This window comes from Chelonia mydas, chromosome 8 (assembly GCF_015237465.2).
Source record: "Chelonia mydas isolate rCheMyd1 chromosome 8, rCheMyd1.pri.v2, whole genome shotgun sequence".
Classification (NCBI taxonomy): domain Eukaryota; kingdom Metazoa; phylum Chordata; order Testudines; family Cheloniidae; genus Chelonia; species Chelonia mydas.
Window position 1 is genome coordinate 62,616,359 of NC_057854.1, and position 25,377 is coordinate 62,641,735.

The 25,377-nt window shown below is 43.7% G+C and overlaps 1 protein-coding gene across 1 annotated transcript in view; it reads right to left on the reverse strand.

The window, feature by feature from the left end:
* The window catches only part of LOC119566992 (complement receptor type 1-like), a 207,535-nt gene that overhangs the window by 116,777 nt on the left and 65,381 nt on the right, over window positions 1-25,377 (reverse strand). The window contains 5 exon segments of the mRNA XM_043520786.1: window positions 719-895; window positions 13,580-13,756; window positions 18,815-18,991; window positions 21,060-21,269; window positions 22,195-22,374. Coding sequence (XP_043376721.1) covers window positions 719-895; window positions 13,580-13,756; window positions 18,815-18,991; window positions 21,060-21,269; window positions 22,195-22,374 — 921 coding nt within the window.

Sequence of the window (25,377 nt, forward strand, 5' to 3'; positions counted from 1 at the left end):
TTCAATGGAGTGGGCATTTCACTATTGTCTCTTGGTACTGTCTAGCTCATCTGGAAGTGGTAGTGAAACTGTGGTCCTAAAAATACAAAAAGAGCACCATCATGCAACCTGATTCACATTATGTTGTGGGTCAAATCCTGAAGGCCTAACATCAGGCTAGTGAAATGCCGACAGACCCCGGTCATCGGCTGGCAGGATCAAACCTGGGACCTCAGGAGCTAAATGCACGAGCCTCTATGGCATGAGGTAAAAACCATATGGCCCTTAGCTAAGGCTGTAGCAGATTCATTAATCTCTAAGTGGTCCCTGTGCCATGAGAGGGAAAGAGCACCACACCCAGGAGGTGTGTGGGTTACACTAGGTACACTGAAGTCAATGTTAACTACTCAACATGAGTAGGGGTGGCAAAATTTGGCCCTCAACCTTTACTCAGAAGTTACTCAGGCCAAACTCCCATTGAAATCCACTCAGGATTTGCTTGAATAAGGAGCTGAAGGCCAGAGCCTATGTGAGAATTTTATCATTAACGCGCCACATGACCATTGCCAAGAACATCACAGACTAGAAATAGATTTGCTTTCTGGCTTTCGAGTGAGCATAAAGTTGTGCATTAAAAGAAGAGATACAGGAAAGCAAACTCTTCTGAATGAGAGTGAAGTTTTTGATTCTAACAATATCATCACTAGTGGGCTATTTTAGAAATAGGAAAGTAAAATACCTCTGCATTCTGGTGGTTGGGACCACTTCCCTTGCTTACATGTTACCATCGGAGACCCAATAAGGCTCAGACCTTGGTTACATCGATAACGCACCCTTTCGCCAGGGAAATACCTTCGCTGCTTAGCATTTAGAATCCTACCAGAAGAAATCTCTGGTGCAGGTGCACATCTCATATCTGAAAAGACATATGAAAACACAATCACTGACACATTCCATGAAGGACATCAGATTAGCACTTACGGTATTCCATTAGTTGTATGCAAATTCTATTCAAATCCTCTAGTGATTAACCAGTCCTGTTTAACAGAACACTTTAAATTGCAGGGAGGTGACAAAAAGGCTATCCGATAGTGAATTGTTTTGTGTTAAGATTCATGGATGGGTTAAGGTGCAAGTCAAACAAAATTATCAAGTTTCTGGAAAACATTTAATGCTTGACAAATCAATCTTTATTCTGTTCGAAACTTTCCGGCCAGCTCTCTACATATCATATTGTGCTCTTCCTCCCTAACTCACTCGGACTTTATGCTCTGTGGTTGAGGTGGCTATGCCAACTAGACTCTGCCAAGTTCTCCCCCAGAAATAACAAGGACAAAGCCGTGTAAGCTTCTTCAATAACTTCTTCTGTTCCCCTTCCATGCAAACGTGGTAGGGCCTTCAGGACTCCAAATCCTTGACTCTCAGGTGACTAGCCAGAGGAAAGGAGTGTCTTTGCAGGAGCCACTTGCCTTTCTAGTTTTCATTCTGGCCCCTGACAACACAGCTCCAACATATGTCCAGCTAATGATTCTCAAATCCATGAGGAGACTTTGCAGAGTGTTAGTTGCCAGTGTCAGCTCTGATTAAATAATCATTGTAAAAAGAGCAGAGCGGAGCTGAGTTTCTCCCTTGGAGCATCAAATCATCATCCTCTTTTGACTGTTCCGTGTCAGTAGCACTGCTAGCTATTAGAATGAGATACTGTTTATATATTTACAGCCTAAGGATCAGCAAATGACCTACCTGCTTGACAGACCACCTCCTTTCCCAAGAGATATTGCCACTGGAATCAGTGAAGGTCCTGGATCTGTGGCTGCACTGAATGCAAGGGCTTCACAAAATTGGCAGCTCTCCAAAAGCTAGGCAGTCCAACTTGGGCAGAGCAGGGCCAATATGACTTAGTGGAGAGGTGTATAAGCATATGCTGCACCTTCCCTGAAAGGACAAGCAGCTAAGGGTACAGCACAACTGTATTTGCATAGGTGTGCATAGCTCTTTCTTTTTGAGCTTCAGCCTTTAGCTGTTTAGTTCCTATTTCAATCTGGGTTGCAATAATGGGAAGGAGGTACAGACAGCAATTCCAGCAACTGGATGGGGGAAATATTACCATTTAGTTAAATGCACTGTATCTCCTGGCCAGCTGGCAGAAAACAATTGATGGGAAGCAGGGCTCAAATTGGGTTGTGTCACAGTCAGCACTTCTTTGGGGGGGAGGGAAGGGTTATTTTATATGCTTCACACTCTGAGATTTCACATGGAAAACTAAAGTAAAGATCATGAGGAAAACCATAAAAATAACCGAATGAGTGTAACTGATGCCAAGATGCCTGCCTGGTTCTGCGCTTAGCTTGGAAAGATATTCCTAAGTGGGGTGAATACCTTGTGACTCTAAATGGGGTTGGCTCAGATGTCCAACTATTTCACTGGTGATCAAAGCAGGTAAAATAACCGAAAGAGTATCACAGAACTGTACAGTCAACAGAGAATGGATGGCATTTAGGAGATAGCTGCCGCTTTCTCCCCCCTCAACTTCCAAGCTCTAATTCTGGGGTCAGGAGGATTGTTTCCTGACTCTAATGGCTCTTGCTGCAGACTCATGCAGACATCACAAAACCAGTTATGTTCAGCTGAATATTTTCAAAACCATGCAGACTAGAACCAATATGTTTTAATGAAGGTTGAGATTCTGATGTCAACATAGGACCCTGAGAGCCAGAGAGTAGGTTCCTTAACCCAGCCCTGTAGGTTCTTAACCTGTAGAGTAGGTTCTTAACCCAGCCCTGCCCAAAGGTATATGAAAACCACACTGTGAGGCAATCCTGTTTTGAGCATCTGCAGAATCTCCTGAGAGTAACATCTCGCCTTGGTGTACCAAGAAAGTAGAGATTAAGAGAGTACCACCAACTCCCCAACCCCCAGCTTGAGCCCCAGTGAAAGGGTGGGACTAACTCCTGCATAAAACTCCCAGAAGGGGATAAAAATGTAAAATACAAAGAGCAACATTATCTGAATCAGCTCACTACAGCTACTAATGGTTTGGTTCAGCTAGTAAAATGGCTGCCAACATACTAGCAATATACTATGGTATGAGTTCCAGCAATGATAATGTGCAAGAAGCATACTCAGGGAGTCCAGACACCAGATGGGGTCTACACTATTTGGTGAAGTCTGCTCTCAGTTCTGGCCACAAGTTGGCAGACAAAACCAAATGCTTCTTAGTAAGATAAAGTTGGACAGTAGGGATATGATAAATCTACTTTGGTTGGGTAGCCAAATATCAAACAACTGTTTGTATTCAACTGTTCCTCAGCTCCAGAGAGGCCAGCACTTCCAGAAGGAAAGAGACAGCATGAAGAACTATGGCTGACCACTTAATCGGTGCAAAGATTCCAGGCAGTGCAGCATAAGGAACTGCAAGACATATCCTCACTAAGCATATGTAGCATTAGTTCATGAGTATTCACTCAGGTCCTGCAGAATGCAAAATAGGAGGAAGTTACTCACTTTGTGCAGTAACAATGGTAATTCAAGATGTGTGTCCCTGTGGGTGCTCCACTGTAGGTGTATCTGCGCCCTTGCGCCTCTATTCAGAGATTTTTGGTAGCGGTGTCCATTAGGCATACATTGAGTGTCTAGATGGGGTGGGATCTGAGTTACTACAGAGAATTCTTTCCTGGGTATCTGGCTGGTGAATCTTGCCCACATGCTCAGGGTTCAGCTGATTGCCATATTTAGGGTCGCGAAGGAATTTTCCTCCAGGGCAGATTGGAAGAGGCCCTGGGGGTTTTTCGCCTTCCTCTGCAGCATGGGGCATGGGTCTCTTGCTGGATGATTCTCTGCACCTTGAAGTCTTTAAACCATGATTTGAGGACTTCAATAGCTCAGACATAGGTGAGAGATTTATTGCAGGAGTGGGTGGGTGAGATTCTGTGGCCTGCATTGTGCAGGAGGTCAGCCAAGATGATCATAATGGTCCCTTCTGACCTTAATATCTATGAGTCTATGGGTCTGTGAGCCAGCACATGTTTTCTCCCTCCCTCATGGTCTGCCTTGGGCTACCTAGCACTGCACAGGCGAACCCCGCTCAGTTCCTTCTCTACTGCAGACCCCTTGTGGAGAACTCTGAAGTAGAGGGGAGGGAGCACCCATTGGGGGACACATCTCGAAGAACCATCATTACTCCACTAGATGAGTAACTTCTTCTTTGAGTAGTGTCTCTATAGATGCTCCACTGTAGGTGACTCCCAAGCAGTACCCACCATGACTGGAAGTTGGGACTTTGGAGTGGAGTCTATTACTACAAAGAGTACTGCGGAGCCAAAGATGGCATCAGAGACTGCATTTCCAGTGATCACATTATGTTCTGCGAAAGTGTTGGCAGAGGCCCAAGTTGCTGCTCTGCAGATTTCCAAGATTTGTGACCGAGGTAGAAATTGACCTCATGGAGTGCATACGGACTCCGGACGGAGGCAGCAGGTTGCGCCCTTGATAACAGCGATTAATGAAACCAGAGACCCATTTGGATAGTCTTTGAACCGATATTGCTGAGTGTTTGGATCTTTCCGTGAGTGAAAGGAAGAGCTATGGGGACTTCCTGAAGTCCTCAGCTCTGTCCCAGTAGAGGGGTAGTGCTCTTCTAACATCTAGCATATGCAGAATCGCCTCCCTGCTGTCACAATGTAGTTTTGGGAAAAAAACAGGAAAATGGATCTGTTGATTCATATTCATATATGGAAAGCAAAGGCAGCTTTAGGGAGAAATTTGGCATGTGGCCTCAGAGTTACTTTGACTTTAAAAAAGACCATGTATGGTGAGTGTGCCATCAGGGCTGCTGTTTCTCCTGTGTTCCTAGCTGAGGTGATACAATTAGAAATGCTGTCTTCATACAGGGGTGGCGAGTGGTATGGGCCTGTGGTGCCCGCGCTCCAGCAAATTCAGGGCCCAGGAGGCCTGCCTCCTCTAGTGATTGGGGCCAGGTCTCTCCCCCAGCCCTGCCTGCTGCCCCCACGTGCCTCCTGCTCTGAGTGTCCCTGCCTGCCCTGGGGAGCAGGGGGCTGCCCCCTGGAGCTCTGCGCTGCGCTCCCTCACTGGCTGCTGCCGGCTACAAGGGAGCGGCACCAGGGGCAGGCTGAGGCAGCTGCTGCGCCAGAGGAGGGGAGGAGGTGCATGGCATCCCCCCTCCACACACACACCCCAGCAGGCGACTCCGAGTGGACTCCGGGGGGGGGAGGGGGCTTATCCTGGCTGGACCTCCTAAGCAGCAGCCTGCCAGTGGGGAGAGGGCTAGGGGGAGTCCTCTCTGGTCCCCAGGTCTGAGGCTGCCTGCTTGCTGCACCACAAACTCCTCATCCCCAGCCCCATGCCCCGCACCAGCCTCCTTCTGTCCCAGCCCAGAGCCCGCACCCAGCACCCAAACCTGCTCCCGCACCCAGCACCCCAAACCCCCTGTCCCAGCCCAGAGCCTGCACCCAGCACCCAAACTCCGTCCCAGAGCCCACACCCCTCCCGGACCCAAACTGTCTCACAGAGCCTGCACCCCAAACCCCCTCCCGCACCCAAACTCCCTCCCAGAGCCTTAGGCAGGTGTGGTGGGTTGGGACTTGAACCCATTCTGGGCACCATCAAAAATTATACAAACCTGTCGCTCCTACATGGACAGGTGTAAGAGAGAGCAAGTTGCCATGGGCTCAAAGGGAGGTCTAATCAGAGCCCTGAGAACTAGATTAAGATCCCAGGCTGGAGTAGGTGGTCTCACATGTGGGAAGAGATTCCCAATGCCCTTAGGGAATCTATGTATCAGCAGGTGATCGAACACTGAGTATCTATCTACGTGGCGTTGGAAACCCATTTTCAACGTGAGATGTACCTTAAGGGAGCTGAGTGAGAGTTTTGACCTGTTGAGGTCTAAAATGTCGTCTAAAATAAGAGAGAGAGAAGATGAAGTTCGGTCTATGTGCTTATAATGACAACACACTTGGAATCATTTCCATTTTGTAGGTACGTACATCGAGTGGTCAACTTTCAGCTGTGTAGAAACACGTCTTTCACCTTGTCAGAGCGTTCTGCCTCTAAGCCTTGGATCCAAGAAGGAGCCAAGCCTGGAGACAGATGACCTGCAGGTTGGGATGAAGGATCAGCCCATTGTTTTGAGAGAGGAGCTAAGGAATGGGTCAAAGAGGAACTGGAGAACATATTGCCATCTTTGTCAGGTAAGGGAACCAGACTTGTCTTGGCCAGGAGGCGGCAATCAGGATAACTCTCCCTTTGTCTCATTGAATTTTCAACAGTACCTTGGATAGAAGAGGAAACCGGGGAAAGGCATACAAGAGGTTCCCATCCTATGGGAGGAAGAGGGCATCTCCCAGTGAATGTTTCTCCGGACTGGCCCTGCAGCAATAACAAGGACATTTCTTGTTTCGGTAAGTAGCGAAGAGATCCATAGTTGAGGTTCTCCAAAGGGCAAATAGATTTTGAAGCACCTCTGAGTTCAGTCGCCATTCGTGGTCGTGAGAAAAATTCCAACTGAGACTGTCAGCTGTCAAGTTCTGTATCCCTGGTACATAGACAGCTGAGATAAGCACATTGTGATGGATGCATCAATTCCAAAGTTTGAGTGCTTCAGTGCAGAGGGAGGGACACCTGGCACTCCCCTGGTGATTTATGTAAAACATACAGGTCATATTGTCCATCATGACCTTAGTGTGGGTGTTCTTGATGGAAGGCAGAAAGTGTGCACAGGCATTCCTGACAGCTCTTAGCTCCAAACATTGAGATGGAGGATCACTTCTGTGAAAGGCCACTTGTGCACTGAATCTTGTCGTTGTATAGGTGAGCTCCCCAGCCTATTAGGGAGACATCCATTGTTAGAGTCAGCGTCAGTGGCAGTTGCACGAATGGAATGGCTGCTTGGATATTGGATGGGTCTTTCCACCAATCCAGAGAGTGCTTTACTGTGAAGGGCAGTGATAACAGTTTGATTAGTCTGTCCCTGTTAGGGGACTAGACAGATGTGAGCTGCATCTAAAGACACTTCATGAACATCTGGGCATTTGGAATGACAAAGGTGCGTGCTGTCATATGACCTAGCAGCTGCAGGCAGTTCCTAGCTGATGTTTGGGGCTGGTCTGGACTGTCTCTATGAGACTTGTAAGGGTGGTAAGTCTGTGTAGTGGGAGGAATGCTCTCACTTGTACTGCATTGAGGTTGGCGCTGATAAACTCCAGTCGCTGTACTGGGTTTAGTGTGCTGCTATGATGGAGAGAACGCTGGAGAATACCCTGAGTGCAACAGTCTCGCATTGTGTAGCTCAAGGGCCAGAAATCAATCTCTTTGCTCTAGAGCTGGAATAATGGCTTCTAACATGACCATCTTGAACTTCTGTGCCTTCCCATATTTGTTTAATGCCCTTAGATCTAGAATGGGCCTCCAACTCCCTTCGCCTTGGGGATCAGGAAATAATGGGAGTAAAACTGCTTGCTCCTGAGTTGTGCCAAGACTGGTTCTATGGCCCCTAGGCATAACAAATTATCTATTTCCTGATGAAGTAGGTTCTGTTGAAAAGGGTGCCTGAAGGAGGATGGGGAAGGAAAGTTGGGGGAGGGATGTGAATTGAATGGCGTAACCCTTCGAAATAATCTTCAGGACCCATCTGTCAGAGGTGATATTCTCCCAATGGCTGTGAAAGAGGGCCAGGTGACTTCTGAAGGGGAGTAACAGATGTGTATATGGCTGCTGATGTTGCAAGGTGTAATTGTTCAGGACCTTGACTAACCCATCAAAAGTGCTTAGAAGAGGCGGTCTGAGAGGTCGCGGATTGGGGTGCTGACTGATTCCCTTTTTGAGCTCTGGTCCTCTTATGCTGTGGCTCGTAACCATGCTGAGATGGTGGGTTTTGAGGAGGTTGTGACCTGTGCTGTGGATGAGAGCTTTATCTTCTCTTCTGTTCTGCAATGTAGATTCCCGGTGTGGAGAGAAGAATCTGTTTTCTCCACGAAGAGCTTGGGCCCTTCAAACTGGAGATCTTCTTTGGACAACCCAGAAAGTTGTAGCTAAGAAGCCTGCCTCATTACCACTGTCATGGAGACCAAACGAGCCACTATATCAGCTACGTGCAGTGCCATTTGTAGCTCCATTATGGCCATTAACTGACCCTCTCTGACAATGGCCTGAAACTGCTCCTTTTGCATCTCCAGTAAACTTTCCAGAAACGCACTGAGTTTCCCATAATTAATAAAATCATATTTGGCCAGGACAGCTTGGTAATTTGTGACTCTAAACTGTAATGTTGCCAACAAATACGCAATCCTTCCAATCCCTATCAGATGGGGTTGACTTGGCATGATGTTGCTTGCCTCATGCATTAACTGCATCCATTACATAGAGTTGGGTTGCGGATTTTGAAACAGGGAGTATGCCTTTTTGGTAGGGATGTAGTATTTTTTGTCAGCTCTCTCGCTGGTTGTTGCGATGGTGGCTGGTGTCTGCCAGACAACTTTGGCAGGATCTAGAATAGGCTCATTAATTGGGAGGGCAATTCTGGATGCAGAGAAGGTGTACAGAATATGCACCAGCTTGTGATGTGTATCTGCCACCTCCTGTAGGGGAATGTGCATCTCATAAGCCACCCTCTTGGTATGATCCTGAAAGTTTTTAAAATTATCACCTATTGATGGAGGGGTCATTACACCCTCATCTGGTGGAGATGAGGAGAAGTTTGCTGGAGGAGTAGCTTCCCCTTTGAACCCTTCCTCCTGTTCTGCAAAAGCTTCCTCCTCCCCTGGCTCAGGAGCTCTGGACAGCAGGGCTGTAGGAGACCGTCTGGTGGACTCTCTCCGAGAGACACTGGACAGCTGTAATGTCTACGTCACCTAAAGATCCCAATATGGCCATGGAGATGGGGGAAGGGCATGGGCAGTGGGGTTACCCCAGGGGCCTATACCACAATTGTGGGTCAGCTCGATGGAGCTGAGAAGTCCCCTTGTATTGTGGCAGTGGGCCACGATGAGGGGCCAGGGAAATGACCTCCTCCTTGTCACTGTCAGATTCATCACTGGATAAGAGCGGTGACTGGGGTATTGGTGATACATGGCCTGGTGCCGAGAGTGATTCCGGGCACTGGGATGTGCTTGGTATCGGAGCCCCAGTATCAAGTAATGGGGATTGCTGTTCTTCCTCAATTGTCAGGGTACCGGAGCTCATGCAATATCATGGGCTCACTTGACACCGCAGAGGATTGTCAGTGGTATGTTATTAGTACCAATGACTGAGAAGGTGCAGAGCACTCCCTAGAGTTTGTTGCACCCGGTACCGAAGGTTTTCTCAGTGCCGCTGTTTTAGAGATGGTATGGTAATTGTCTTTCTCCGTGGGGGTGGGAGGGGTGGTATTGCTGACTTAGAACCTAAGCCCCTGGCACCATAGTGGAGGCCCCCTTTCAGGTACCGTGCTTCAGCGCTGCTGGTGCCGTGGGTATCAAGGTGGTTGCACTGGGGAACTCGGGCTGGCCAACCACTCGGAGCCCTTTTTATGAGCCTTTGAGGGGGAGTCTGCTGGTTTTTTTCACAGCTCTATCCCCTGTGAAGTTAAAGGCTCCGGGGATGATCCAGAGTTGGCTCCGGAGTCCCCTGGAGACTGAATTGTCTTCTCCATAAGGAGGAGTTTTAACTTCAGTTTCCAGTTTCCTGCAATACCGCAGCTTTAGCTGGTGGCAGAGAGATCATTTCCGAGGGATATGGGACTCTCCGTGGAACCAGACACAGTGAGACTGTTTGGCTATTAAAGGAATCAATTCCTTGCAGGAGAGGCATCTCTTGAAGCTGGAAGAGCCAGGCATGCCCCTGCAGGGGGACTATCACCCTCTAGCAGTGAGGGATGCCGAAGAAATTGTCTTCTTTCTTCCTCTTCTTCTTTTCTTCTCTCTCTCTTTTTTTTTTAAGTGAAATTTTTTTTAAAAAGAATGTCTTCTAAATGCTCTGGGAGAGGGGAGAATCACCCCAGACAGGGCAGTAAACAAATTCTTTTTCTTTTTTAATCCCAATGGGGTAAAAGGGAAATGCTAACTATTAAGGAGAAGAAAAGAAACAAAAACAGTACTATTTATGCTTATGATGCAGATAAGGAAGGGACAACTGCTTTCTCCATTTGAGGACAAAGGCAGTTGAGAAGGAACTGAGGGGGCTTCACTCCTGCAGTGCTAGATAGCCTTGAGGCAGACCATGAGGGAGGAAGAGCCTATGTGTGGGCTCAACAGATACTGCTACCAAAAATCTCCTATTAGGAGCACAGCTACACCTACAGTGGAGCACCTATAGGGACACTATTTGAAGAACCAGCACCAGTTTGTGTGGATTATAGAGAATCATAGAATATCAGGGGTGGAAGGGACCTCAGGAGGTCATCTAGTCCAACCTCCTGCTCAAAGCAGGACCGATCCCCAATTAAATCATCCCAGCCAGGGCTTTGTCAAGCCTGACCTTAAAAACTTCTAAGGAAGGAGATTCCACCACCTCTCTAGGTAACACATTCCAGTGTTTCACCACCCTCCTAGTGAAAAAGTTTTTCCTAATATCCAACCTAAACGTCCCCCACTGCAACTTGAGACCATTACTCCTTGTTCTGTTACCAGCTACCACTGAGAACAGTCTAGATCCATCCTCTTTGGAACCCCCTTTCAGGTAGTTGAAAGCAGCTATCAAATCCCCCCTCATTCTTCTCTTCCGCAGACTAAACAATCCCAGTTCCCTCAGCCTCTCCTCATAAGTCATGTGTTCCAGTCCCCTAATCATTTTTGTTGCCCTCCGCTGGACATTTTCCAATTTTTCCACATCCTTGTTGTAGTGTGGGGCCCAAAACTGGACACAGTACTCCAGATGAGGCCTCACCAATGTTGAATAGAGGGGAACGATCACGTTCTGTGCTGGCAATGCCCCTACATATACATCCCAAAATGCCATTGGCCTTCTTGGCAACAAGGGCACGCTGTTGACTTATATCCAGCTTCTCGTCCACTGTAACCCTTAGGTCCTTGTCTGCAGAACTGCTGCCGAGCCATTCGGTCCCTAGTCTGTAGCGATGCATGGGGTTCTTCCGTCCTAAGTGCGGGACTCTGTACTTGTCCTTGTTGAACCTCATCAGATTTCTTTTGGCCCAATCCTCTAATATGTCTAGGGCCCTCTGTATCCTATCCCTACCCTCCAGTGTATCTGCCTCTCCTCCCAGTTTAGTGTCATCTGCAAACTTACTGAGGGTGCAATCCACACCATCCTCCAGATCATTTATGAAGATATTGAACAAAACTGGCCCGAGGACCGACCCTTGGGGCACTCCACTTGATACCGACTGCCAGCTAGACCTGGAGCCATTGATCACTACCCGTTGAGCCCGACAATCTAGCCAACTTTCTATCCACCTTATAGATTATCCTGAACCAACTCAGTTTGTATTCCTAGAGAGGTGGTTACCCTTTTCATAAATTTCTGGTACATTTTATAATCATCAAGGTCAGGGGAAGATGATTCTGAAACAGGAGCCTCATTTGTAAATAATGAGGAAGTGCTGAGTGAAAGGATTAGTGTCAATCTGCTCTACTGTCTGCTGAACATCAGGAGGGTCAGAAACTGGAGGGATAATCTCTTTCAGCTGCTGGGTACCAGTGCTGGTACACAGAATGGTAATAGGTAGAGAATGGCACTTTGATTGAGACCCAGCAGAATGCTGACTATCAGAAGATGACCTGGAGTCTGGAGAAACCACTCAGATTCCAGAAAGTCCACTTCTGTACTTCATGCAGAACCATGCCCAACTCCAAAGGAAGCTATGCCTCAGTCTGCTCCTGTAAAAGTCATGGTGCCAGGGCCTTGACCTGCACGATGAGGAATAAGGAGATGCTTAAGATCTTCTGTAATGAGATTCCAATATTTAGGATCCCACCTCTAGTTTCAAGAAGATCCAGCATTGGAATGCCAAGCTGGCAAGGTACTGTGTGGAGCAGATGGGTTGTGGGACCTAAACCAACATAAGATGGAGAGTACCAGAGGAAGCATCTGGGGCTTTCCTGATGAAGGGACCTGCTGGACAATAGAGCTTCAAGACTCTGGCACTACTTACAAAGGCTCAGTTCCCAATGGCACTGAATATGTCAGTGCCAAGGAGGATGCCAGTACCCTGGTTAGAGGTATAGGCAGAGCCTGGACATTGTTCTGCACGAATGGTAATCCAGCAGCAACAGGCACAAAATATCACTGGCTGATGCATACACCTCAGGTGTTGTAGATACCAAAACAGTAACATGCATCGCAGCAGAAGTCTATGCTGTTGAACATCTCAGCCAAGAAGTCTATGCTGTTGAATGTCTTGACTGGCCATGAGGTGTTGGAGTCGACAACTCTGCGTTGCTCGAATGTGGAAATACTGGGAAGAGCCTCACAGGTGCTGGCTTAGCTCTAACCTCACTAGTGGTCTTTTGAAGAAGACGACGACAATGAAGACGATGATGAATTTTTCTGGATGAAGAGGCTGAGGTGCTGGATGACTTCTGCTGCTTGCATGGTACTGGCGATAGAGAATGATGTCTTCTCCCTGGCTCTTTTTGACATGCGGAGGCCACCAATTCTGGCGGTGTGCTTAGAGAGTCGAATCTGAATCCCTCTATGGTCAAGTGACTGAGTTCCAAATGGGGACACAATGCTGCTTCCACCAGGACATCTCAAAGTAAAACTGCCCTCAACTTCTTTGACCTGGTTTTAAATCCCCTACAAATAGGGTACTTATTCCTAATGTATCCTTCCCACTTCAAGCAGTGGGCGTGAGAATCAGTGTCTGTCATAGATTTGCTACAGTCAACAGCACTTAAATCCCAAGGTTTAAGACATGCCCTGGTACTGAAAATAAAACTTGAAGAAAAACAAGAAAATATTTGAAAATGAGTGCCACTATCTAAACTACAGCTATACTAAACCATTTACAATGAAAGAATGCTAAAAAGATTTCTAATGGGAAAGTGTGAGAGAAGCTCACACTGTTCATCTCGGGGTGGCAAGAGAAACTGAGAGGGTGAGGGCAGCTCTGCCCGTTTATGCCCTTAGCTACAAGCACCAGTGTGCAGCAAAAGTACATGTACCACCTCGACAGGTACCACTATGGGAATATGTTCTCTGGCTTTGATGAACTAGTGCACACACAACCAAGGTGGAATGGACAGGTGCAAGCACTTCAAGACACAGGGACTATAGTGGATCACAAATTGAATGAGTAAAAAGTGTGATGCTGTTGTGGAAATGGCAAATGTCATTCTGGGAAGTATTACCAGGAATGTCATATGTAAAACAAGAAAGGAAAATGTTCCACCCTAACTATTGTCTACATAGCTAGAAAGTTAAGTCCCGAATCAGGTTACTTTTTTTCAAGGTTGTGGAATCCCCATCATTGGAGGTTTTAAGAACAGGTTACCTTTCAGGAATTATCTAGGTATACTTAATCCTACCTCAATGCAGGGGGATGGACTAGTCGACCTTTCAAGTTCCCTTCCAGCCCTATGATTGTATGCTCCCAGCTCACTAAAGTGCACCTGGTCTTACTTGTTTTAATTAAAATACAAACTCCTACCTTTGCAAATTGGTGGTTGTGACCATTCTCCATCTTCACAAGTTACATAATTCAATCCCATACTTTCAAATCCTTCCTGACATTTATATTGCACTCTAGCACCAGGCAGATACCTTCTCTCCTCATTATTTATAATATCAGCTTTGGTAACTGCAGGTGGAGTGCTACACCTTGCATCTGAAAAGGGAGAGAGACAAATAAACATACTAGTAGTGAAACTCTATTAATGTAATATCTTATTTTCATGAAATATGTTATGTTCCAATAAATGAAGGTTATTTGCTTCTAATCAAAGTTCTTTGAGATATTGGAAGTTCTCTGCATATTCGCACATGTGGGGTATTGTGCTGCCTAATTATGCTTAATGGTTGAACCTTCTCCAAGCAGCATCTGTTAAAGTGCTTATGCACACTCCTTCTATCCCTTCCCTCTCTGTCTCTGAACATCCTGAGGATGAAGATACATAAGGGGTCATGGCACACTCTATCACCTCAGTTCCTTTCACTGCCAACCCAGAGGTACAGCGCAAAAGGACTCAGAGAAAGAGGGGAAAGTGGGTGTGAAGTGTGAATATGAATAGCCATTTCAAAAAACTCTGTTTTACAAGTAACCTTCATTTCTTCTTCCAGTGGCTCTCCATATTCCCACTTATGGGCAGTTTGAAAAGCAATGAGGAAAATAAACTGGAGCACATCACAGAGCACTGCTCTACCAAATCTAGTATCTGCCCTAGAAGCCAAATTGAGAATATAATGATTAGTAAAGTGTGCACAGAAGTCCACGTTGCAACCCTGCCAATTGCAAGAAAAGGGACTTGCTTAAGGCAAGCAAAAGACACTACCACAGCTCTAGTGGAATGAGATCAAAGTATCCTAGATAGAAGAATTTGTTAACATGTAACATTCAACAATTCATTATTTAATCCATCTAGAAATAGTCTGGAGAGACACAGTCTGACCCCTGAGACTTTTAGCATAAAACATGAATAACCTAGATTATTTTCAAAACCCTTTTGCTTTAGTTAAATAATATGCAAGAGTTCTTCTTAAATCCAAAGTACATAAAACAGATTTTCCCTTCTTAGCATGTGGCCTTGGAAAAAATGTCAGGAAATTAATTATCTGACTTATGTGAAATTCAGAAAGTCATTTTGGCAAAAGTCTGGGATCAAGTCTAAGAACCACCTTATCTTTATGAAAACACTTAAAGTGGGAATCACCACCAAGGCATTGAATTCACTCAGCCTTCTGGCTGATGCCATGGTAATGATGATTGCTGCCTTAAATATTAAAAATAAAAAACACTCAGCCAAGGGTTCAAAAGGTGGTTTCATAAATGTAGATAAAACCAGCTTAAGACTCCAAGAAGGGACAGGATCCCTCAAAGAGCATACATATTAGATACCTTCCTTCTCAAATTTATTATCCATATTATGCACCAACTGCAATCTACTATCAACCAAAATATGGTAAGCTATAACAGCTGAATAATGAACTTTCAAAGATGAGTTAAATAACCCTTCAGTTTTTAAGTATATTAAATCATCCACAACACAAGGTATGGAAGCTGAGACAGGAGAATCAGATTTTTTCCCTCATCCAAGCCACAAATCTGGACTATTTCTAATAAGACCAATGACTTCAAACTGTAAACTGACTCAAATGAGACTCCCTCCTCCTCCTCGTCCTCCATTATTTGATACATTTGAATTTCCCCTCATTGATGGTGAAGGGGTAATTGAACTGGACTCCTCAGAGGATAACTGCTCTGACTGACCACTACCACAAGTCCAGAAGGCAGGCTGACTAGTGTTAGAACATTGTTCAGATTTGGCCTGTAGACCTGGGACATCCAATGCTGCATTGGTCTTATTTTGAGATGCACAAATGGAGTCTTACAAGTAGTCACCACCATGAGACCCAGGAAGAAAATTATTTTCTGAGTTTGACATATTTTAATGTTTAAAACATTGCGCTATTTTTTTAAAAAAATCTGTTCTCTGGTAAGAAGATTTTTCTCTGCTGCTGTGTGCACTAAGGAGCACATGAATAAAATTATGTGAGTTGGGTAGAGATTTGACTTTTTGACATTCAGATTTAGCTCCACGTTTCAACAGCCAATCATCCAAATATGTGAACAAAAATATCCTGTTTTCTCAAATGTGATGCTACAACAGAGAGGCATTTCATAAACACTCTTGGTACCGTGGACAGGCCAAATGCGAAGACCTTGTATGGGAAATGGCGTCCTGCCACCAATAAGTGAAAATACTTTCAATGACTGTGTCAGATAGAAATATGAAAATATTTGTCCTTTAAATCGAGAGTCGCAAACCAATCCATAGCTGAAAGTGAAGGGATTATGAAGGCCAGAGTTAACATATGGAACCAAAACATCCAAATGTACTTGCTCAGATTTCTGAAATCTAAAATTGGATGAAACTAGCCAGTCTTTTTTCTGCACCTGAAAGTATCTTTAATAAAATCCCTGTTCAGATACCTCATTGCAGCACATATAAGCAGTAATTTCTACACTTCTGAAAGTAGCAAGGCCTTGTGAAAAGGTTCACTGGAAAGGGATGATAGGGGGAATTGAAGGGGTTAGTTTCTCTAACTGAATGGCATAGCCCTTGTCTCTAATTTCTATGACCCATTTATCTGATGTAATAAACCTTCATTTGCTGATAAAATTGGCTAGCCTGTCTCCATAAGAGGAAGGAACGAGTCATTGAAGTTTCATTTTCTACTCTTGATATCACATCAAAGCTGAAGCCTGGTGTTCAACGAAGATGACAGGGAGGAAGCGGATTATTTTGATTTAGGCCTCAATTTGAAAGACCTCTTCTTGTGTTACCTCTGGAAAAATGTAGCCCACTGGTGTCGTTGCTGACATCTTTGATTTGACAAGAAATAGCCAAAGAAGATTGTGGATAATAATGTCTCTGACTATGGAAAGAAGGTATAGAAAGTATCCTCCTAATAGAAGAAATCAAACACAAAGAGCAGGCTGTCATTCTTTTCTCCTTCAGTTTTCCCAACAACTCATCTGTCTTTTTACTTAAAGGACCATCCCTTTTGAAGGGGAGATCCTCTACCTTTATTCTAGTATTCAGAGCCAGAGTAAAAAAGCAAACCCAAGCATGTGTCCTGAGCATAACTTCAGAAGCCAATGCTCTGGCAGAAGAGTCTGAAGCATTAAAGAAGGCCCTGAGTGTGTGCTTGGCTACATTTTGACCGTCCATTAGGATTTCATTTGCCAAATTCTGTATGCCATCTGGCAAATCCTGCAGAAACAATGCTATCTTTTTCCATAGGTGGAATTGATAGCAGGCTATAACTGCTTGATAACTTTCCACCCTAATACTAAGAAAGGAAGAAGAAAACACCTTTCTCCCCAAGGAATCAATATTTTTCCCCTATCAGTAGGAGTGAAATATGCTTGTCCAGATCTCAAACTGCTAATGGCAATAGCCACCACCACTGAATTAGATACAGGATGTGTGTGAAAATATGAAAACACTTCATCCTGATTATCTTATATAATTTGACTGCCTTCTTAGAGATAAGCTGGCAAGAGGCAGAAGTGGAACAAACAATCTTAGCAGGCTACAGCAGAATTAGTAGTGACATCCTACTCTTGGAGGTGGCACCAAGAGCTTCCTCCAAACACTAGAGGGGAGGTTTCTTCCATGGCTATGGATTATAAATTCAACATGGACACCGTGTGATCCATCAGGTCATGAAACTCTGCTGCCATGAGAAGGGGAAGAGGCAGAATTCTCCCCCACATTCTCATCCAGTGACAAATCAGAAGAGTAATCTGTGGGTCAGCATGTTTTTATTTTAAAAGAGGAGCTATCTCCTCATCTTCTTCAGACAGAGTATCAGGCAGCAGACAGAGTATCTGTAACTAGATGCAGACAGATCCACTGTAACTAGAGGCAAGGATTCTCCACAGCCAGATCCTTTATAGATGAATCATCATATCTCCATCCATATGGAGAACAGCTATAAAGTTACTGCATCAGCACTCAATAAGGCCATGGAGCCTAGGGCTGCCAATCTCCACAGCAACTTGTATTCAGAACATATCCACAGGAGGAGGCACAAACTGGGAAGAAACAGTTCTCTTTATTCTTCCTCTATCTTCATATAAATAATGGAATTGATTCTGGATGTGTGATGGAGTGTAATGGAGACAGCAATGGACCTGGAGGGTGGAGAGAAATAAATGGAGAGAAAAGCTGTTTGTGGATACCATGTAGGAGGCTGAGGAGGAGAAAGAGGTAGAGATGGATTAAGAGAGAAACTAATAATCTCTGCCCTTCTTTTCTCAGGTGAAGATGACCCAGACCTTGGAATTGGTGAAGACTGCCTTCCTTTGTTTCTCACTTAGATCTGAAGAGCATTTATAACTGAATGATTGTACATCAGCCACTGAAGTAAAAGTCCTCGTTGGATCCAAAGATGGACCTGAAACTGGAGCAGATGTCGAAGCCAGCGTGGAAGACCTGGATGGCACATGATCTGGTGAAATATTCAGATCCACCCATTTGGTCCTTGAAGCTGAAATCAGAACTGGCCTGGATTTCAGAGCCAGAGCCATAGAGGCTCTGTCAGAATCAGACAGATCTGAAAACTTTCATCAATGGGATCTGGCACTGCTAACAGTGGCCGACTTCTCCCTTACCAGCTTCTTCAGAATTGACAGTCAGGGCTGATAACATGGCTCTTGAAGCTGTAATAAGCAGCCTGCTTTCTCCATCAACAATGCCTTTAAATCCCTGACTGCCTGAGTAGCAGGACCCAGAGTTGGACCCGAAGAAGGCTCTGATTTCCAGACAAAACACCCATTGACTTAATGACTTAAAGGAGAGAAAGGACTGCTGAACTGAGCTCTGTATACTGACAAGTACATCCTGAGAATTGTAATATGCTAAGAGGGAAGAGGGTGAGCACCCATTTCATATTTTTTAAATTAATTAATATTCTTAGCAGCTTGCAAAAGATTTATTGTTCTACCTTTTTTTTTTCCTTTTGGCAAACACTGATTCCTCCCAATCCCCTCTGTATTTGAAATGATCAGTGCATAAGTTAGCTACTTATTGTTTCTGCATCAGCATTCTGTAATCTATTCTATCTGTCTGACCCATCCAGGTGGTCTCTGAATGTCTATAATAATAATAAGAAATGAGTAACTAGATTCTTTAAAGTTAGATCAAATTACTCACTGTACCTTTACACACAGGTTGTGTGGACCAATTCCCTGCTTTACACATAATATCTGGAGATCCGTGGATGATAAAACCAGGATGGCATTGATAACGTACTGTTTCACCAGGCTTATAACTTTGCTTCACTCTGCCTTCAGTCTGAGCATTGATAATATTTGGAACATCGGTACATGGCATTTCTGAAAAGACACACACACAAGAGTAAAATGAGTGTAACCCTCCCACAAGCCACCTTTTTTAGTTAAGCCCTTTGTAACTCTTTATATGGATATCTAATTTTAAATAAAGGTTGCAACTAGAACCTAAACAGTTGTTGGTGGGCAATGAAACTTACAACATGAGCACTGTTAAAAATCTGTCAGAAAGTTAAACAAACGCCAGCCCTAAATACACTAGGAGTTCAGTTACTAATGAAATTTAGTTTGTGCCTATGTCTGAAACCAGTAATTGCAGCTGCTCCTCTTCTTCTGGACACCTCATGCACGGTGTGTCTGCTTCCCTCAACAGAATTTTGATGAAAATACATCTGTCCATGTAGGCACTTGATATGGCCCCTGTCACTATAACATGTAAGTGCTTCACAACTATTAATGCATTTATCCTCACAACCCCACTGTCAAATAGGGAATACCATTATCCTCATTTTACAGATGGGAAGCTGAGACACAGAGTTAAAAAGACTTGCCCAAGACTATAAAGAAAGTTTGTGCATTAGAGCCAGGATCTGAATGCAGACCTCCTGAGTCCTAGTTGGGAGCTTTTAAAAACTAAAACTACTCAAAACAAACAAACAAAAACCAACCAATCAACCAGAAATCCTGAAATTGTCACACAGTCAGAAGCTTTCTAGAAGAAAGCCAGAAGCCAGAAAACTAAGCTTTTACAGCAATTTGAACAAATATACATGTAGGCAGAGTCTGAATGAGCTCTCCCCTGACATCTAGTGGTGAGTTGTGGAAAAAGACTTCAGAAGCTGATTTGTTTGCATGGACACATCCACCCTGCATAGGTGCTCAGCATGATGGACTTGCTTGCCCAAATGATCACTTGTGGCTGGTGTTGGATCCCCAGTCTCCTTGTTATTGGGGCAGGAATAATAAAGGGTTGCTATGCTTGTTGTGTGAACTGAGGACAGCTGAACTGTACCTGGCATACCCCAATGGAGGGACTCACCCTCAACTGAATCACACTCGCTAGGCAGGGGATATGGGTTTCAAAGCCCAATGAGTTGAGAGAGAGTGGGGACAGGCAGTTGTATCTGGTGATGCAGGGCCTGTTTAAAGGTCCTAGACACCAACTGATCCTTCCTCTTTCCATGGTAGAATGAAAGAGTTAATTTAGACTCAATTGAGAGTCTTGTTACATGCTGCAGAGCTGAAATCACTGATACCTAGGTCTAAGTATTAGGCCTACTTTGGGACAGTGTCTCTATTGCAAGAGACTGCCCAGTATACCAGCAGTGAGGCTCCCCCACTAACAGCTGAAATCACTGAGAGCTGTGTTAAGTGTGTGCGGGGACCCTGAAGACATCTTGGCAAGTGGGCAGCTGGTGGAGAGGCGTGGCATGCGGCCAGCAGGGTGGCTGGAGGAAAGGGCCAGAGCAGAGGTGTGGCAATTGGATACTGGGGCAATGAGCGAGTGCCCAAATAGTGCAGTGTGTAAGATGCCTCCTTACCCCCGCCTTGCCTTCCATGCAAGGTGGGAGGTGAACTCTGCGGATGAACCTCTGAACTCTGGGGCTGCACAGGCCAAGACAGTAACTGTGAGTGCGGCACAGAGAAGGGACAGGTATATTAAAGGGACTTTTGAGGTTGCTGGACTTAAGATCCTGAGGGGAAAAGAACACTCCCCAACTTACTTGGGGGTGGGTCTTTTGCTCATGGTTTGTGTTTATGAACCCTGGTTGCAGTGTTTTCCCAAATTAATGATGAGCTACTTCCCTCCCTCTGTTAAAAGTTTTTGCTACACTCAGACTCTGTGCTTGAGAGAGGGGAAGTATTGCCTCTTAGGGGCGCCTAGGGGGTGGTGTGTAATTTTCCCAGGTCACTGGGTGGGGGCTTGAGCCAGTTTTGTGCTGTATTGTTGAAAAGGAACACCTAGATACTGAACTCGGCCCTTCTTGCTGCTGGCTCCACCTGCCAGAAGGATTCCATACAGAATCATTCTTTCATTTAGCCTCCAGTTGAAACCTATTGCCCTCTCTCCGCTAAATGAACTGCTTTTGAAAATTCTACACAATGTAATTACCAACACATGTAGGAGCTGATGTCCATTTTCCAGTCTTACAAATTATCTCAGGTGGTCCACGTAACATGAAGCCAGGGTTACAACTGTACGTTAACATGGTACCGTTCTGATAAGTCATTGGTCCTGATTGCTCCTTTCTTAAGTTCTGATTTTCTAGACTGAGAATCTCACCATTTGCTATGGAATGTGGCTGCAAACATACTTTTTCTTCTGTTTTGGAAAAAAAATAAAATTAGTATGCCATATGCACATATAGTCTAAAACTGAAAGACAAAGTAACAGTGAACTGAAGTGAAAATAAATTGTGGTGATTTTTTAAGGCTGGGGAACATTCTAGATTAACCCACCCTAAACAAACACTAGGGCCACATATTAAATAATGAGGATGAAACACAATATTGGCTGCTCATTAAGTGAGCAACTATCCTTTGCACTGGATGAAGCAGAATCCTGTGGAAAAAATAGTGCATGATCATGTAATTAAAATTAACATAATGAATACACCCAATGGGGTTAAATTGAGGTTGCACAGCCAGCCTTAATTATGGCTTTTCCTAATTTTTGAATGCTTGATTTTGAAAACTTAATGTTTTTAATATATTTTTGTTATAAATAGTGTGTATGTGTATGAGGCTCAGTATACACACACAAAATACCAACATTTGTACATGTTTTTTCACAGCACTTAATTTTATTAAATAAACTCTGAGAGTCCCATTTGTGCTTTTGAAAATTTTCTCCCTTAGTACTCCCTTCTTCCACTCTTAGTGGTAGGATAAAAAGTAATTAGGTTCTGATATCAGATTGTACTTTTTGACATTACTGTATTCATTTTTCAGACCCTAGTTCACTTTTAACCCATTAGCAACATACTTCATACAATTAAAATCCTTTAACCCATGAGTCCAGTGTTACTGGTCTGATTACTTTGTTCCTTTCATTTTTCAACACTTTATTTTTAATGTATTTTTGCTTTTCTGCACTGAACAATTGGTAATGACTGCTTAACAAAATATGTGAACACTAACTACCACAATATGTAAGGGACTAACAGTGACATGGCAGTTGTGATATTGTTTGTACATTTCCTCTGACTGATGCAACTAAAGAAATATAAATAAAGCCCCATACTAACCAACACAGAATGGTGGTGATTGCCACTTCCCGTTTTCACACATTATTTCCTTCACTCCTCGGTGTTCAAAATGTTTTAGGCACGTAAAAGCTATTTTTTCACCATTCTCGTAGTTTCGTGTCTCTGTGATCTTGATGGCACCCGGGAGCTCAGGTGGAGGTGGGCATTTTTTTTTAATCTCTTCAGCAAAGGATATTTCAGTTAGATCTCATGATTCAAACAATGGTAAATGCAGACGTTCATTACAAACCAGAACAGTTAATAGATAAAAACATGTGCAGTCCATAGATCCTTATTAGCTATTCTCAGCATTTAGTTAGCATCATAATCATATTGCATTGACACAAAGAACTGCGTTATATTCAGTGAAGTACAACTGTGGGCTTAAAAAAAAGACATTTTGTAATGGCCTCTCATGTGAGCAGTTCTTCTTCCTGCTCCATAACAAGAGCATAACACACCATCATACAGTAATGAAACCTTTATTGTAATTGAAGTTATTTTTCTAGTTAACTCAGATGCTATAAACTGGTAAAGGGTCTAATCCAGCCTATTTCCTGAATGGTGAAAGCAGAGTCATTCCACTGAGCAAATGAGGGGGAGGTGCAAGACTATGCTGTGTGGCAGTCATAGAGGAGATGCACGTTGTCTAATACGGCACAGAGCTGAGCTATGCAAGGACCCACATGCATGATAGTTAAGGGAGATAGGAGGACATAGATGGGTCGGAAAGGGGCAGCGCCGGAGGCTCCACTCCTTGTTAAGGAGGGAGCGATGTGTAAGGATTAACATAGTTTATTCTGTAGTGTGGCCTCTGGAGAAAAAGGGTTCCTACACTTTAACAGACCTTTATTGAAAACTGAGATCCACCAGAAATACACACACACACACACACACGCAAGTTTAAAAGGAATATTCAGGTTGCAAAAGTCAAGTACTCAAGAGTTAGGAAATGCCAGAACTAAAGATTCCTGTTGCCTGTGCAACTTTAATTCAGCCCCCTTGTGTGTTTGCATTACCATCTTTAATTACATAAGTGCATAGTATTGTTTTCTAGGGCTGTCAAGCCATTAAAAAAATTAATTACGATTAATCATGTGATAAAAAACGTAATCACGATTATTTGTGTGATTAATTGCACTGTTAAACAATTATAGAATACCAATTATTTAAATATTTTTGTATGTTTTCTACATTTTCAAATATATTTATTTCAGTGACAACACAGAATACAAAGTGTACAGTGCTCACAGTATATTATTTTTCATTACAAATATTTTCACTGTAAAAAAGAAACAAAAGTATTTTTCAATTCACCAAATATAAGTACCATAGAGCAATCTCTATCATGAAAGTTGAACGTACAAATGTAGAATTATGTACAAAAAATAACTGAATTCAAAAATAAAACAATGTATAATTTTAGAGCCTACAAGTCCACTCAGTCCTATTTCTTGTTCAGCCAATCACTCAGACAAACAATTTTGTTTACATTTGCAGGAGTTAATGCTGCCCGCTTCTTGTTTACAATATCACCTGAAAGTGAGAACAGGCATTCACATTGCACTGTTGTTGTCGGCGTTGGAAGATATTTATGTGCCAGATGCACTAAAAATTCATTTGTCCCTTCATGCTTCAACCACCATTCCAGAGGACATGCGTCCCTGATAACAGATTCTGCTCGATGACCATCCAAAGCAGTGCAAACTGAAACAAGTTCATTTTAATTATCTGAGTCAGATGCCACCAGCAGAAGGTTGATTATCTTTTTTGGTAGGTAGGGTACCGTAATTTCCGCATCGGAATGTTCTTTTAAGACTTCTAAAAACATGCTCTACACCTAGTCCCTCGCAGATTTTGGAAGGCTCTTCAGATTCTTAAACCTTGGGTTGAGTGATCTAGCTATCTTTAAAAATCTCACATTGGTACCTTCTTTGTATTTTATCAGATTTGCAGTGAAAGTTCTTAAAAGAAACAACATGTCCTGGGACATCATCCGAGAGTGCTATGACATGAAATATATGGCAGAATGAGGGTAAAACAGAGTAGGAGACATGCAATTCTCCCCCAAGGAGTTCAGTCACAAATTTAATTAATGCATTATTTTTTTAACAAGCATCATCAGCAAGGAAGCATGTCCCCTGGAATGGTGGCAGAAGCATGAAGAGACAGATGAACGTTTAGCATAACTGGCACATAAATACCTTGCAATGCCAGCTACAAAAGTGCCATGCAAATGCCTAGTCTTATTTTCAGGTGACATTATAAATAAGAAGCGGGCAGCATTATCTCCTGTAAACGTAAACAAACTTGTTTGTCTTAGCGATTGGCTGAACAAGAAATAGGACTGAGTGGACTTGTACGTGCTAAAGTTTTACATTGTTTTGTTTTTGAGTGCAGTTATGTAACAAAAAACATCTATATTTGTAAGTGGCATGTACACGATAAAGAGATTGCACTACAGTACTTGTATGAGAAGTGCATATTGAAAAATACTATTTGTTTGCCATTTCATGCAGTGAAAATATTTGTAATATAATAAAGATAATATAAAGTGAGCACTGTCGACTTTGTATACTGTGGTGTAATTGAAATCAATGTATTTGAAAATGGAGAAAAACATCCAAAAATATTTAATACATTTCAATTAATATTCTCTGTCCCCTGGTATCTGTGCCTTCTTGTGGTGGTACAGCTTGCGTGCTCTAAAGATCCCCAGAGTCTGTGTCAGCGGTGGCTTTTTGCTCCTGGTAGGTTCAACCATGCTGGATTGGTCTGTGCGGGAGGGGCCAGGTTGGGGGTTAGGCACAGGGCTAACAACCCTGTCCAGTAAAAAACAAAATATGTTATAGAAACAGCGATGATGATGAATTGGTATTCTATTGTTTAACAGTGCGATTAATCAAGATACATTTTTTTAATCACAATTAATTTTTTTTAATCGCGTGAGTTAACTGATTGACACCCCTGTTTTTTTTCATATGACCCCTACCTCATTCAGCACACAGAATGAATGGTATGTGATCATATTACTAATGACTACCCCAAGGAGGCTGAATTAAGATTCCACAGAGGAAGGATGGTCCAGTGCTTAGTGTGCTAGCCTAGGTCTTGGGAGACTTGGGGCTTGTCTACCATGGCAATTAACAGTGCTGCAACTTTCTCGCTCAGGGGTGTGAAAAA